This window comes from Mercenaria mercenaria, chromosome 2, assembly GCF_021730395.1.
Source record: "Mercenaria mercenaria strain notata chromosome 2, MADL_Memer_1, whole genome shotgun sequence".
Lineage (NCBI taxonomy): Eukaryota > Metazoa > Mollusca > Bivalvia > Venerida > Veneridae > Mercenaria > Mercenaria mercenaria.
The window spans coordinates 77004563-77020465 of NC_069362.1; the positions used below are offsets into that span (position 1 = coordinate 77004563).

At 33.4% G+C, this 15903-nt stretch overlaps 1 protein-coding gene and 1 long non-coding RNA gene across 2 annotated transcripts; both read left to right on the forward strand.

The window, feature by feature from the left end:
- The first annotated feature begins 6768 nt into the window (after positions 1–6768).
- Positions 6769–11605, forward strand: LOC128549621 (uncharacterized). Its single transcript, XM_053526718.1, has 7 exons — positions 6769–6850; positions 7341–7618; positions 8904–8987; positions 9378–9608; positions 9780–9891; positions 11043–11252; positions 11592–11605. The coding sequence occupies exons 1-7, from the start codon at positions 6769–6771 to the stop codon at positions 11603–11605; spliced, it is 1011 nt and encodes a 336-aa protein (XP_053382693.1).
- A 1900-nt stretch (positions 11606–13505) lies between these two features.
- On the forward strand, positions 13506–15285 carry LOC128555231 (uncharacterized). The gene is made up of 4 exons (XR_008369901.1): positions 13506–13636; positions 13957–14132; positions 14461–14553; positions 14850–15285. It is a non-coding gene; the product is annotated as an uncharacterized LOC128555231 (long non-coding RNA).
- Positions 15286–15903: the final 618 nt, after the last annotated feature.

Consider the following 15903-nt stretch of genomic DNA (forward strand, 5'->3'; position numbering starts at 1 on the left):
GATATACCCAATAAAATGCAGATCTATAGTAATGAAATCCAATATGATAATTTCACACTATTAAAGTTTTTGCGGAACAGTTTGTGCTGAGAAAAGTACTCAAACATTTAAATATGCATACACTGTACATAACAGGCGAAACATTCAACCATATATTCGTTGACTACATGATATGTTGAACATGATTTTTTGTAAAGGGGACTTGTGGAACTCGGGTTTGTCTGTATACAAGACAGAAAGACTATTCTCTTCTCAACAAAAGAAGATGATTTGCAGGTTATCAGCCTCCTATTAAGTTACAGTAAAAAAAGAACAAAAAAAAAAAATAAAAAAAAATATATATATATATAAAAAATAAAATAAAAGAGAGAATATGGCGTTTCTTTTGTCAATATGACTAGGATGCTCTTGAAATAATAATGTTGCCTGTCGGTAGAACGTATGTGATGCGTTGAGATGCAGGCGAATAGAGAAAATAGAATTGTCTAAATATTCTCTACATTATCTTTTAATCTACAGCGATGTCAAATTGCTTTGACCATGTATCAAATCTAAAGAAAAGAACCTTTGTGCGTTTTTAAGTTATCCCATAATCTGCTTTTCAGTCATATCTATGGATATTTTTTATCCAAAACAACCACAATTGTTGCCATAGGAACAAAATAGAAAGACGTGTATAATTTACCCCATTGCTATCTATTACTGAATCATGTTTCAACTTAAGTTATCACAGGATTCCACTTTTTGTGACTAACTGACGGATGAACAAACGGGGGTGAGCCAACCGCGGTAGCAGTCTTTATTTCGAGTCTTATGACATAACAAAGTTACTGTACGGACCTGTGGATGATGATAGAGAATAATAGGTTAGTGTCGTAGATTAGAAAGTTTATCTGGCGAGGTGGAGATAACGTCCGGAGCCGAGCCAGATAAACTTTCTCCATCTTAGGCACTAACCTATTATTCTATTTATCTTGTTATTACTTCTTTTTTCGATATTTGGCAATTTATTTTACAAAAATAAGTGTGCGACAACCGTTTTAATGACGTCATATTCGTAATGACGTCACTTATATAATGACGTAATCACCGACAAAATCGCAATAACTGTACCAGCAGATTAACAAATAAGCAGAAACGCAAAGAGGTAATCTCATATATTTTGATTCAGTAGAGAACTCCGTGAAACGAATGCGTAAAACGCATAAAATACATGCATTTTACCCTCTGTTTTTAATGCAGGTATTCGTATTTCAAAAACCACCAAAGAAACAATACACTTTGATATTGATTCCAGAAAAAATAAAGTTTTTGCAGTTATTAAGAAAAAGGGTAATAAAACTACAGAAATTTTGCATATCACAATTTGTATAACCTTACAAGCCCAACTCAAAATCATATGTTCTAAGCAGATAAAATATAAACATTGGCAAGAAAACAAATAAGTACTAAAATGCAGAAGCACACGCAACGACTGGTATAATTGCGAACTCAAGCCCAAATCGGTTAGTAAACGAGGCCGTATCCATGTATGAAATTACGCAAGATCACGTATCAAAAATAGAAAATAAAAAAAAAAAATTAGATCATGCTTTAGTTGTGTCTAAAATAAGCATTGAATGTATTTTTACACTTACTTTAAAATAAACTTGCAATATTCGTGTTTATTGATTAATATATATAATTCATGGAGTGGTTGTACCTTGGATATTCTATGGGCAAGTCAAGGAAAAATACCGCGGGTGTCTTCGTGGACAATGTTTGACTTATTTAAAAAAAAGTAACATCTTTAACATTCAAATATAACAAAAACAAAATAATGCCACCAGTAGCTAGGTATATTCCAAAATTACGATCCGGGCTGTCAATTAAGTTAAATGTTAAAAAAACAACAACAAAAAACAAGGCAATTATATCAAAATGTTCGGATCTTATCCAGCCAACTACTGTTATTAGAAACATATCTCAAATTTCAAATTGATTGATTATTTAATGGCTGGAAACAGCACTGATTACACAGCGCAACATCGAAGGAGTATGTCTTAACGAAATATTACCAAATACTTTTAGGTTCTCGACCTTCTATCAGAGCATGAGGCTTTACGTAAAATAAAGAGTAAGGGCCATTACAATAGAAACTTGATATCTAACAGTACTTTGGTGGTTCTTATAGCGGTGTTTCCTCATGAAATATTTGTTGCGATGAATCACATCAGATTCCTATCTGCGTTTTTTAAAAATGCTGTTAGTTGATTAAATTGAGATTAATTTACATTTGTGTTCTATAATCATTTGTATTCCAATCAGTCGGCAAGAAAGCTCAAAGAAAAATAATATCAAATTATGATTATAAATAAAAAAGAAAATAAATTTGGGCCGTTCCATGAGAAAACTGATGACATAGTATAAATATTGCGTAATAAGAATGTTACAATACTGGAAAATCACTGTTTACTTATGTTCATGCAGAAACTAGAAACGAATATATTGTAATACAGTTATCTAAGGTTAATCAAATTTTACCAAATTATACAAATAAATGCCATTTGTGTGGTCATGGCAATGGAAATTCCAAAGCACACATGCATCATGAAAATATAGAGGAGTATAGATGAATCATTTTTACCCATGATGAAACCGGAAATACACATTTAAGTTACTTTTCGGTAGCATCATTTAAAATTGTTCCTTCACATTCAAACGTATGAGGTTTAGTAACTGATACGCAAAATTTGTTTGCTGATACGGCATATTATTTTCAGGCATTCGGTGATTAATTTAAAATCATTGTGATTCTTGAAATATTGAAGATAATTACTTCAAATTTTCATAAAACATTTTTTATGATTAAACATACAACAGATTTCTATCTTTTCTAAATGCTGGTGGCTGATTAAATTAAGAGAAATTAATTTACATTCTTTGTTCTCCAATCATTTATATTACAATAAACTGGCAAGGAAGCCAAAAGAAAACTTACATTAAATCATATATGAATTTAGATCGGGCACGATTCGCTATATTGATTGATTTATTCAGGTTTAAAAGCGTATAAGAATATGACCTAGGGATAATGGTCAAAATCTAGATGATATAAATGACTTCGCTGACAGTAGCAGAAACTAAACTGAAATAGAATCTTTATAAATGAAGCTTTGCTGGATTCATGTGAACTATTAACCTGGCCAGTTCTTACTTATGCATTTTTCTGTAACATAATCTAATTTCATCTTTTAGAAAACGTTCCTTTAAAAGTATATCTCATCTATCTACCAGTAGCGAGTATCTGTTTCATTTCAAATACGACATAATTTATTTATCAGTAAGTTTGATTCACTATCTCTTAAGCAACAATTTATTATTTGATTAGGAGTTATCTCGTATCGGCCATTGTAAACAATGAAAACTTTATCATTACATATGATTTCATATTTATTATTGGTTAGGGATTCTGATTGTCGCCATTTTGTGCACACGTTTTAATCATTCATTATGTGATAGTTAAAGGCTGAACACCACTAAATCCGGCTGTTCTTAATTTTATATAAATTTTACTCACTTTAAAACAGGTTTTCGACATTTTCTAGCATATCAGATTTCAGAGACTTATGTTCCCATAAAGAACTATATCGCTGCTTTAGAAAAACAAAAAGAAAAGTGGGTGTTAATTTTTATATAAGAAAACTACAGTTCGCTAAAAACAACTCGCTAAATTTACTCCTTTTCGCTTCTTTCAATTTCTCTTTTCAAAACATTAGATTCTTACGCCGCCATTTTTACATAGAATTAGATAGGAACATGTCGATTTCGATAGAATGCAAAATGATACATACTGAAACGCGGTAGGGTAAAAGTCAACACGTTGCTGTTGAGAAAAGGCACTAGGAAAGGAAAAAAAGATTAGCACTATTTACATTAGGACCACTTGTGACTAGACTTGCGGAAGCTTACGTTCTATTTGGTAGTGATCAGCCTATAAGAAAATCTTTTGTTTGATTTTTCCAGGAATTTGCATTCATTCTCAAGGTACACCTATTTTACAATGATTCTGCTTATTTTTGTTGCAAAATATTGAAAAGATATAGAGAAATGACAATTCATTACAGGTCACCCCATCCCCACAAATATGCGCAATTTAGCCCTGTGCAACCAATGTTTCAATTTATTTTACCTTATTCGTGAAATTTTCATTGTAGATCCATTTGATCGTTACGATATTTTTCATTTTCATTCTGATAAATGCTAATTTCAATGATATTTAGACAACTGTAGTTTTAAAATGCGAGAAAATGCATTTACTAGGTCATAAAACGGACCAAAATAGAGCCACCTGGTCAAACATTGGATCTTACTTCCAAAAAAACAAGAAATTAAAGAGTTTTTACCAATTTGTCACCATTTTACATCATTTAGAATAGATTAATGGCCTTTCCATACATTTTTGAGGAGTTTGGCACAAAACCATGCATTGCCCCTAATAGGCTGAACACCACTAAATCTGAAAACAGGTTTTCGACATTTTCTAGCATATCAGATTTTCAGAGATTTATATTTCCATAAAGAAATATATCGCTACTGTAGAAAAAGAAAAAGAAAAAGGGGGTGCCAACTTTTATATAAGAAAACTACAGTTCGCTAAATACAACCCGCAAAATTTACTCCTTTTCGCTTCTTTCATTTTCTCTTTTCAAAACATTAGATTCTTACGCCGCCATTTTTACACAGAATGAGATAGGAACATGCCAAAAAAAAAGTGATACATACTGAAACGCGGTAGGGTAAAAGTCAACATGTTGCTGTTGAGAAAGGGCACTAGGAAAGGAAAAAAGATTAGCACTATTTATATTTGGACTACTTGTGACTAAACCTGCGGAAGCTTACATTCTATTTTGTAGTGATCAGCCTATAAAGGACTGATACGAGTGCGTTATCGCAAATATAATGGCGTTGGGTGCAACTAAGGGTTCTTTTTTCTCCGAAGGTAATAATAAAGGTCTTTATGATTAAATATTACTTTTATTTGCCAATTAATAAAGTATCAATAAAGTATTGATATCTTCACAGGAAAATCCGAGATTTCATCAAATATCATGATATTTGCAATTATGCACGAGTATTTGTCCTTTAACTATTTTATCGCATGGAAAGAATATTTTTAATTCAAAATGATATAAAATTTTCATAAACAATAGTTCCCGACTGGTAGCCCTAATTGTCTATTTTGGTCTTACTGTTGAAAATAACTGTACTGATACATAACATACCAGTTTGATATATATAAGCACATAATTTCAATTTTTGGCACATTTTTTTCACATGCGTAGAACATAACCATGTATATCGCGGTGTATAGATCAAAGGGAAAGGGATGCATCATGCGGGGAAGAAGAGTGACTAATAATAGTAATAATTTCTTTAAAATTTAGATATTTCATTCCTTGATTTAACCCATAAAAATGCCACCCATAAAAATGCCACTAATTAAGAAGATTATTTGATTGACAGTCCCATTGTGTATATTTGGAATGTAAACTCAAGTGGGCTATATCACAGGTGGGTGGTCTTTATGAGTAGATTTCTTGGAAAACTCTACTACAAACAATTACTATCAGTGAACAGAAACCACCTGTCTCTAAAGAGAATAAAGCATTTCATTTAAAACTAACCTGTGAACAAATGCCACATGCGTGTAAAGACCATTATTTGATTTTCCCATTTTATACAGTCTTTACCGAATAGCGATTTTGGAATCTAAATTTTGTGAACAAATGCCACATGCGTGTAAAGATCATTATTTGATTCTCCCATTTAATAAGTCTTTACCGAATTGCGTTTTTGGAATCTAAATTTTGCCTTTTTGATGGCTTTATTCACGTGCAGCAAAATTGAAAACAACCTTTTGTGCTATTTCAGTAATGCTGGAAATACACTAGCTTTGAAAATACCTACATAGTAAACTGTAATCAGTTTTCTCTTAAGGTATTAGGCCCCTAATAGTAATGTTTAAAAAATGACATTTGCTGGGTATATTTTTACAGTTGACCGTGCTTCGCACTTAATTGCAAATTTTTAAAAACTCTTACCGTGCCGTTTTTTTTTATAAATTTTGTGTAATTTATGGTATTTCCTCAAGCTCAAGTAGAGACAAATTTCAAAGTGGTGGCCTTTATCCAAAACGTTTGCAGAGAATTCATTATACCGTTATTTTTTATGAAAGAAACATTAAACTATTGGTAAACAATTTTAAAAATTGAAATAAAAACTGTCAGTATCATTATTTCTAGGGTGCCTCGAATAAACGGATTTATTGAGACAGAATTCTAACTCCAACATTGAAAAATTAAGGTCGTAGACGGGAATTACAATATTAATATTGTTCATGCATGTCAAACTCAAATGTAATTCAAACTGTAAAGATTCAACAATCATACAGAAATTACTGGAGTGTCACTGTTCGTTTTGTTTTGACAGGTCTGTAACTAACATATTAGATGAAGCCGGAAACTTACTAAATTCATATCAGAGAAATCCGTTTGGTGAAGTTCTTTCCGCTACAGAAACTGTCGAGTCGATGTTCAGTTTTGTCGGACAGTGGGGAGTTATCGATTTACAAGAAATGACTGGCATTTACTTCATGCGCTTGCGCCTCTATGATAGCTACACTGGGCGATTCATGAGTATAGATCCCTTAGGCCTGAAGGCACAGAGCAGAAACTTCTATGCCTACTGTTCTAATAATCCTGTACATTTTAACGACCCAAGAGGAACATGTCCTTGGTGTATCGTATTGGGTTCACACTAGAAAGCTTGTTTGACTACGTACGATCTAACAAAGAGTGGACATGGGGAGGTATGAATATCGTCAAAGGATTTCGTTCGGACTACTTTCTAAGGGGTTTAACATGGCTATAGGATATGCCATTTGGTCAAAATGGCACACCTAGTCCTATAATAAAACAAGGTGTGCCATTATGCTTTGTAGGTACCTCAGCCCTATTTTTGCTATTTTATTATATGTATTCACTTACATGTATGAAGGTATGAAACACTCGGACCTTTTGCCTTACAGTAACAAGTTATTTGAAAACTGTAGCAAAGTCGCATGAGCTAGTAAAAGTATATGGATGTAATTTTAACGTAAACTTGTTACTGCTTGTAGTAAGGTATACTGAACATACTTCTATTAAATACATGTAAGGAAACATCTATATCATTCATTTATTTGCACACATTATTTTAATTTTACCATAATAAACACAGAGTAATATCAAAATAAAATTATCTTGAGTTTAAAAAATGAAAGTGTTCTTTCTTTAATATAGTTCACGTTAACGTTACAGGTGCTGCAGGGGCGGTAATTGAAGGAGGTCTTAACGGAGCTGTGCAAAAATGGGTGCCAAAATGGGCACAACCACTTGTAGGCGGTGGTATTCATGTGCTTGGAAGCTGGGCACAACATGCAATTGACGGGGAGCCGTATTCTTTTAAAGACGCTTTCACTGATTTCAGCAGTTATGTCGTAAATGAAAATAGCCTGGTAAAGAAAGTGAAGTCAATCGATAAAACAATCGATAAAGTGTGTTCATTATTAGAAAAATATATCGATTTCATTCAGAAGGTAGGTAATGACTGCATGACTTTATTGTCCCCTGCCTTTTTCGAAAAATGGGAAATGGACTTTGTTATCCTCACGTCCATCCTTCCGCCGTTCGTCCGTCACACTTTGTATCCGGTCCATAGCTCTGTCATCAATGGAGGGATTTCAAAATAGCTTGGCACGAATGTGTTGCAAGCATAACCAAGACCCCTAGCTCCAAAGTCAAGGTCACACTTAGAGATCAAAGGTTAACAGGATTTGTTCCATGTCCGGTCCGTAATTTTGATTTGGAAGTTACTTGGCACATATGTTCCACATAATGAGACGAAATGTCATGCGTAAGTCACAGACCCCTGGCTTTGAGGTCAATGTTACCTTTGGAAGTCACAGGTTTAGGGCATCAGTTTCATGTCCGCTTCATAACTCTACCATTTATCAAGGATTTCAAAATCACTTGGCACAAATGTTTGCCGTCATAAGGCGACGTTTCGCATGTGAGACCCAGGTCTCTTTCCGAAAAGTCAAGGTCACACAAAGAGGTCAAAGATAAAAGGTCATTTTTGGTTCGATTAATAACTTTGCTTTTGCATGGGCTAATTTGAAAGTAACTTCGCAAAGTCACCATTACAAACTAATTTGTCACATGTAAGACCAAGACCTCTTGCTCAAGGTTAACAGCTGTAAATAAAATGCAATCCCAGACACAAGTATATATAGTTAAATACAGCATTATTATGATTGCAAAATATTATGGTAATATGCAGTGCAGCTCTTCATTAGTGCTTTATAAATGTCATAAATTTCATTTGTTTATTAATCATCTTCCTTTAAAGATATAAGATATTTCAGTTACAGATTTCCAGACATTTTCACCAGTTTTAGATTTCGAGACATTTTCAAGCTACATTACTCCTTGAATTATATGATAAATAGTTTTGATTTATAAACTTTCTTTGAATGTTGTCCTATTTACTTTTCAAAATTAGCACGTATATTCATTTATTCAGACTATATTTAGATTTTGAATACAACATCAATTAATTCATCAAAATCAGCAACTGATTGTATCTTCTGTTACCTTTTGTTTTAAAATTTGTTGATATTATTGTTCTTTACGCCAATATTTCCAGCAAAATGATACAGATTTGTAAAAGGGGATGTTTTTCATTTTGTTCATTAGACTTTGATATCAATTCAGTGTTTCATCATGCATTGATGTATTTAGGATATCATAAAGTTTTACCAAAGCTTTATTTTTTGATAAGAAGAGTTGAATGATATTCATTGTTTTGTTTTACTAATTGAGACATGTGACGTGAAAAGACAACTTGATAGAGAAGTACGAAAAATTGCTGATGGTGTTACACAATGGGTTCGATCTATGGATCCGGTAAGATATAAATATGTATTGATCATTTAGTACACGGACGTTATACTGAGAAGGGCGGATTTTTACGATTTCAGCTTTATTTGCGAATTCGCAAATACACGTAATGATGTTTCCAGCAGTTTATAATTACATTATTTGTTTATAAAAAAGTACTAGCTAAGCATTTCAAGCGCTAAGGAGTAAGTGTTATGACATGATGATGAAGTTTGTATTTATTTTTTGTTTTAGAAAAACATCCCTGACATTTCATAGTCTGATGTTTTCCTAAATTTACAAATAAGTAAAATTAAGATTGTTGACATATGAAACCAAGTGATTCTTTCTTACGTTACTATTGTAATAGAATCTTTAATTCGTTTTGCTCACATACGTTTTCCATTCCCATTTCAGAATGACATATCTGGACCAACAGGTTATGGAAGAGCGCGATTCATACAAAAAGACCATAGAATGGAATACAAAATAAGATTTGAAAACAACGAAAATGCAACCGCGCCTGCTCAAAGGGTTTATATTGAACATAAATACAGTGAACATTTAGATGCAAGGACATTTATTATGGGCGACTTTGGTTTCGGCAATTTCACAAAAGAATTTCCACCAAAAAGTAAATTGTTCCAGGTAAGTTCATAGGGGACACCTACATACATCTCATATCAAACAAACAACTGGAACTAATTTCTATTATAATTTATCATACTACAATGTCTTTGATATTGAAACAAAGATAACGAGTTATATTATCATTTATAAAGGAGAAATAACTACCCGCAGCTACATATATTTGTGCAGGGTACTATCGATATGACGGCAGAACTGGGAATTGTTATTCGAGTTTTTGCAGGACTTGATCTGGAGAAGAATATGGTAATTTGGGAATTTCAGTCGTTGGATCCAAAAACAGGTAATATGCCTTTCCGTTTCATGAGGGACATTGCATTTTCCGCTTCGCCATCTGCCTGTCAATCTGTCCATCTGTATTTAGCTTGTCTGCGCTTTTTTAAAAACGCTTACTTTATTTCAAAGTTGTGCACATCAGTCATTTCCATTTCTTCATATTATTTCTCGGTTACTTTTGCTTACACTTGAATCAAGATTCTTATGACTCATCAGTATCAAGCGGAGTAATGGAGTAGTTTTACAAGCTTAGTTACGCATTTTGTTACGAGATTTACTGTTGAATGATTTTTCACTGAGTTATAGGCCTTTGATTGATATGCATAAAGTCTATGTAGATTCTTGTCCAAGATTCAACACATAATTTCTCATTCATGTGGGGAAGTTGGCAGTTACTTGCGGAGAACAGGTTTGTACTGGTATAGAATCCAGGAACACTGGTTAGGTTAACTGCCCGCCGTTACATGACTGAAATACTGTTGAAAAACGGCGTTAAACCCAAAAAAAAAACAAACAAACAAACATAATTTCTCAATTAGATCTGAATGAATCTAACATAAGTCATTGGTATAAAGCTTAGATGTGCAAATCGTTGGTACGTCACGGTTGGATTATTTTTTGCGGAGTTATGACATCTTAAAGGTCATTTTAATAACACCTGTACTTACCACTGCTCCTTTATGATTTGCAGGATCCGCGTGAATTGCCTTTTGCCTAATCACTTATATATTACGGATTGTTGATTTGTTTACGGAGTTATTGCCCTTTGATTTTTATACATACAGTCTTCATAGCACAGTTCATAATTTCCAAAATATGTTTCTATGTAATAAATTAGCATTGATTTCCACGTATATTTTCCTAATAGCCTACCTTAGAAAGATTAAAAGCCTGGCACCAACTTTTCTAAAATCAAATCTAGATACATGTAGAATAGTTTTTACACAAATTCTAAAATAAGCACATTTACTAGAGGAAATGTCTTACTGAAACAAAAACAGATCCTTTGTTTACATGTTTGTTTACTGGGACCAGAATAAAAACAATTAACGGAATGGCATTGTCTCTTTAAATGATAGATCCTACCTAACAATTTTCGCCTTGCTCATTCTAAATGTTATGGAAGTGGTCGTGATTTTGCCCCTTACATTTTGTCAGGTGATGCGCCAACAGATCCGAGTATTGGCTTTTTGCCTCCAAACAACGGAACATCTGGTCAAGGATATGTGACGTTTTCTATGAAACCAAATAAAGATGTAGCCCATCTTTCAACAGTTCATGCGAATGCCTCAATTTATTTCGATCAAAATGAACCGATTGATACACCAAATATTTTTAACACGGTAAATACATACATTTTTTGTTTCAGTTATTATTGTTATTGTTCGAAATTGAACTCGGTTTTCCTTTTATTGCCGGATATCAAACACCATCTACACGTTTTTGGTTTGATGCGGCGTTCAGGGAACGAACCCACGAGCTATCGCCACACCTGAAATGCAATTGTTACAGGTGCATTACTTTTCAATTACGTACGACATACACATTGATCCAGTATCATTATTAAATTAGTGGGGAAAAACAGTATAATTTTAATTAGCTTGTTACTACCGTTTCATAGTTGTGAAAGTAACTGTACAAATATGGTAAGTGTCCTGTGACCCAGCTCCTTTGTCTATATTAATTGTCTTAATTGTCTTATCGTAGGTAATCCTTTATAATGTGTACTCACTTTAGAGAAAATAATTAGATGCATTAAGTCGTAATGTGAAATAATAATTTGTTCCAAATAGCTGTTAATAGCTGTTTTTAATAAAAGAAGCTGGGTTAGTTCTGTCAATCTTATCAATTGAATAATCTACATTCTCATCACATAAAAAAGCAAAGTTAGCTGAAGGTACATTTAGCTTTTTTGCCTTTAACTGTGAAAACAGACCCACAATCAGTACATGCAGAACATTGAGCATTCTTTGTACAAACCAAAACAAGTCTGGGTGATAAATGAGAAGAAAGTTCACAGCTTTTTATAAATCAGCAGAGAAATATCTAGCTCTACAAGGATCTTCTGAACCTTCTTGAAAGCTCTTTTACTGTCGGCAAACATATTATGGGCTGGCTTCACCGCCTTGTGTCTGCTCCTCTTAAATTCAAAGGGTTCGGTGTTATCTTACACGGACACTTTTTAGTACACTAGTGTTCCTTGGTGCAAGACTGCCACTTAAAAATAACTTAATTGAGTCTGGAGAAATATTTTGTTTGAACCATTAGGTTGAACAATGCTGTGGAGAATGCATTTCGTTTGAACATAAGTCAGATATTTGGTTTGAAACAATCACTAGTTTTAGACCATACTTTTGCAATGTGTAGCAATCGATTTGTAAACACTAAGTGTACTCTTTTGTATAATAAAACGCGCCAAAAAGCGTTACATTAAAAATATATTTCTTTAAATTGCTAAAAGACTTTAAGATAACATGACTGCAAGGGTTTTAGCATGTTTACCTATGTGATTTAATAAACAAAAAAACTTATTTTGGGATCATTTGGTAGTACTCTCAGATGCTCTTTTATAATTATTTGGAGTACCGCTTAAAGACATACGTTAGGCTTATTTTTTCTAATGGCTTTGAGAATAGAAAGCATGCAAAGTGCCCTAATTACAGCAGACATTCAGTACAGATAAACATTAAGGCCGTGATTGCGACTATATTTTAAGACTTAATAGATAAATGAAAGGTTTTTTGAAGTACTGTATCACATGAATATATTTTCACCCAAATATGAAAATAGCATGAACAGTAGATTTCAAAAGCATACACCAATCTGTAAAATACTCCACGTTTTATTACCTTTCATAAATAGACTTGATTTTATCGGTCGGATCTTCTTTTATTTTGTTGGTTGCATTCAGTGCTTCCACGGGAATTTCGTTACATCCATATTTAACTATCACTACAACAGTCTTTAAATACCGCCGGTTGGTGACGTTAAGTTTGGATCATTGTTGTTATTATTTCTGGTCCTTTGGGATCATGGAGTCTACTAATTGTTCTTTAACAGTTCCACTTAATCCTGTGCTAGGGGCGTAAGAGTTGTTCTACTTTTCATTACCTGTCATGAATAGACTAAGTAAAACCGGTTCTGTCATTGTTTTACCTGGTTGCATTCTATGCTTCTAAGTGATTTTCTTACGGATTTATTTAGGTAATTAATTGTGTTTTTTTGTATGAGAATGATTATTCAATAATATTTTATAATAGAACACTGCTTCAATTGGTGTTGATTGCGTGATATGGTCGATGTCGAAGCATCTTCTTATAAGTTTGATTAACCTTCATATCACGAACCTTTATGTGCCATGTGGTGGTGCTAAAATGTCACCACGTGCATAGACTCGGTGTCCTTTCTAGTTTTGTAATTATGTATATAATTATATGCATGGGTTCTATTGTACAACGTAATGAGACCAGGTTCGAATCCCGCCTCAGGCACTTGGAATATTTCATCAAGAAATGATATCCTCTTCAATTTCTGTTACGCTCTTAAGTCGTAAGAAAAAACTGGAAAAATAAATGTTACAGATATTCTTCCATATCTTATTTATTATTTATGAAATTTAGATGATGATAGCCGTCCAGAGGTTAATGGATCAGTATTGCTGGAAACAGAATCTACTGATTCTGTCACATTGTCTGTTCTTGCTACAGATACAGGGTCTGGAGTGAAACATGTTGATATATTTGAACTGCAAGGTATGTATCATAACTCAATCCGACTAATCGTAATATTAAATTTATGTAGTATTTCAGCAAATATGATATAGTAAATAATTATAAGAGCTATTGTTTTCTCAATTTGCGTGAATCATATCTCGGTAAGCATCATCCTTTTATATTTTATTACTATGTTCTAGTTTTACAAAATGAACTCTTTAAGTGTTTCGTATTGTAGTGATACATTACATTGATCAATTGCATGTGATGGTTCATTTAGCCATTCTTCAGATGATTTCTATGCCTTTAATTAAATACCTCGTATATACTTTTTATTATGTTTGTCTCAAATATTACAGGCAATAGTTTAAGCTTGCTCCAAGGTGGTGTTACGGAGAATATTTTCTTGTAAAGTTGAAGCTAGGAGAGTCAAAACGATTACTTCCAGTAGCCATTGATCACGTCGGAAACCGACCAAAACTCACAGAAATTGAAAAAGAAAATGCTATTAATGTGACATCTACAATTCAGAGTGGTACGAGATTTGACATGTATTATTAAAACAATATGTCTACGTTGATAAGAATATATTTAATGCGATTATTTACGTCAAAAGTAAAAATATTTAAGCTTAAGAGTAATGCTATCAAACTGCCATAGGAATATTTTTGTGTGCATAAAGATGATATAAGTGTTGCTTTAAGTTAAATTGTCAGCATTTGCAAAATATACTAGTTTAGACTATGTTAAAACGCACTACGTGTTTTCAGTCGTGGACACAAAAATACACAACATTTATATTCCTGTTTTGAAGCATTATGAAATTACACGTTAAAACAAAGAAATTGTTTTTATATTCAAAGGTACTTGTGATTGTTCTGGACACGGCAACTGCAGTGCAAGAATGCAAGTTTGTCTATGTGATGAAGGATTTTACGGGCCGTCCTGTAATTCCAGTAAGTATACAACGTACACAATGTAATAATAAAATGCTGTATTGCCAGTTTACGAGGTGCTTACATGTAAGTCAGTTTTGTCTTTTACCGTCACGGTTGTTTAGGTTTACGGCTTCTACTTTACTAGAACTTACAACCCTAGAATTGGTAATTAATATCCTATGATTCCTATCCACGAAGCAAGCAGAGCGGTCCAGTACAGCTGAATTAGTACATTTTGTAGTTTCATCTGAAAGCTTGAATTCTTTCTTAAAATCGTTTATTTAAAGAGAAATGAATATATTTTCTATTTACAGCTTCCCCACCACCAGAACCTCCACTGCTGGAACTTAAATCTAAGGCAGGATTTATAACGAACCAGTTGAACTCACAATATCAGCAAGAATCTTTCTGGATGTTTAGATGAGATTCAGATTTTCCTGTCCGGGATGCCAGATGGTACGTCATTTTCGAAAGGCATAGTTCAAAATGATAGCACCATCCTACTTTTGAGTACCGATTTTGGACAGCTGAATATGACCACAAATAGCACAGGCGAACATAGTTTGAAAATCCTTGTGACCCAGTTTACGAATGGAACAAACTTCACTAGATCCGGTGAACTTCAGATTATGATTTATCCAAGATCGAAAATGCCTCGTTCGAGTTTGATGGTTGTTTCTCAGAGGACAGTAAGGGTGAAATAGTGGCCCGACTCAATTCCTCAGTCATTCTTCTCTCAGTGAACAACAGACGTTCTGATCAACGAATCGACATCTATTCCCACTCAGTAACATTGACAGTTACCAGCCTGGGCGCGACCACTGGAAACTTTAAAAGTGGTAGTGTGTACAGAATAGAAGATACAGTAAAGGGTTACTTTCTTAAACTGAATGGCAGGTTTGAGCCTTTTAATGTCACAGTTGATGTCAAAATAGAACCTGACGGCGTCCTTCTGCAGCATATTCCATGCAATTTGAAGTATCTAGATTCTGCTACGGAGGTAATTGTATGTCCTAAAATTATCTAGATACTAAATGGGGCATTTTTTGTCTATTTGAATAAAGGTTTCATAGTAGCATATGTTGAGCATGTGTTTATTTCTATATATGTCAATCAATGTAACTGATATTATTCTTCAGTTTTGTCAGCTCAGTATTTAGGCAACATTTACCTCTGTGTTATATTTTTTCGTCGGATTTATGTATTTATATTGATAAGTTTGTATTTACATTTAAATATATGTAACGAACAATGAACTTTATGGAGTTTTTCAATGAAAACTTAAGGAGAAAATGATCTCTGCAAGTCTTATTACAATTTATTTTTATGATTTTAAAGAATGCAGAGAGCACGACTATGGTGTGAAGT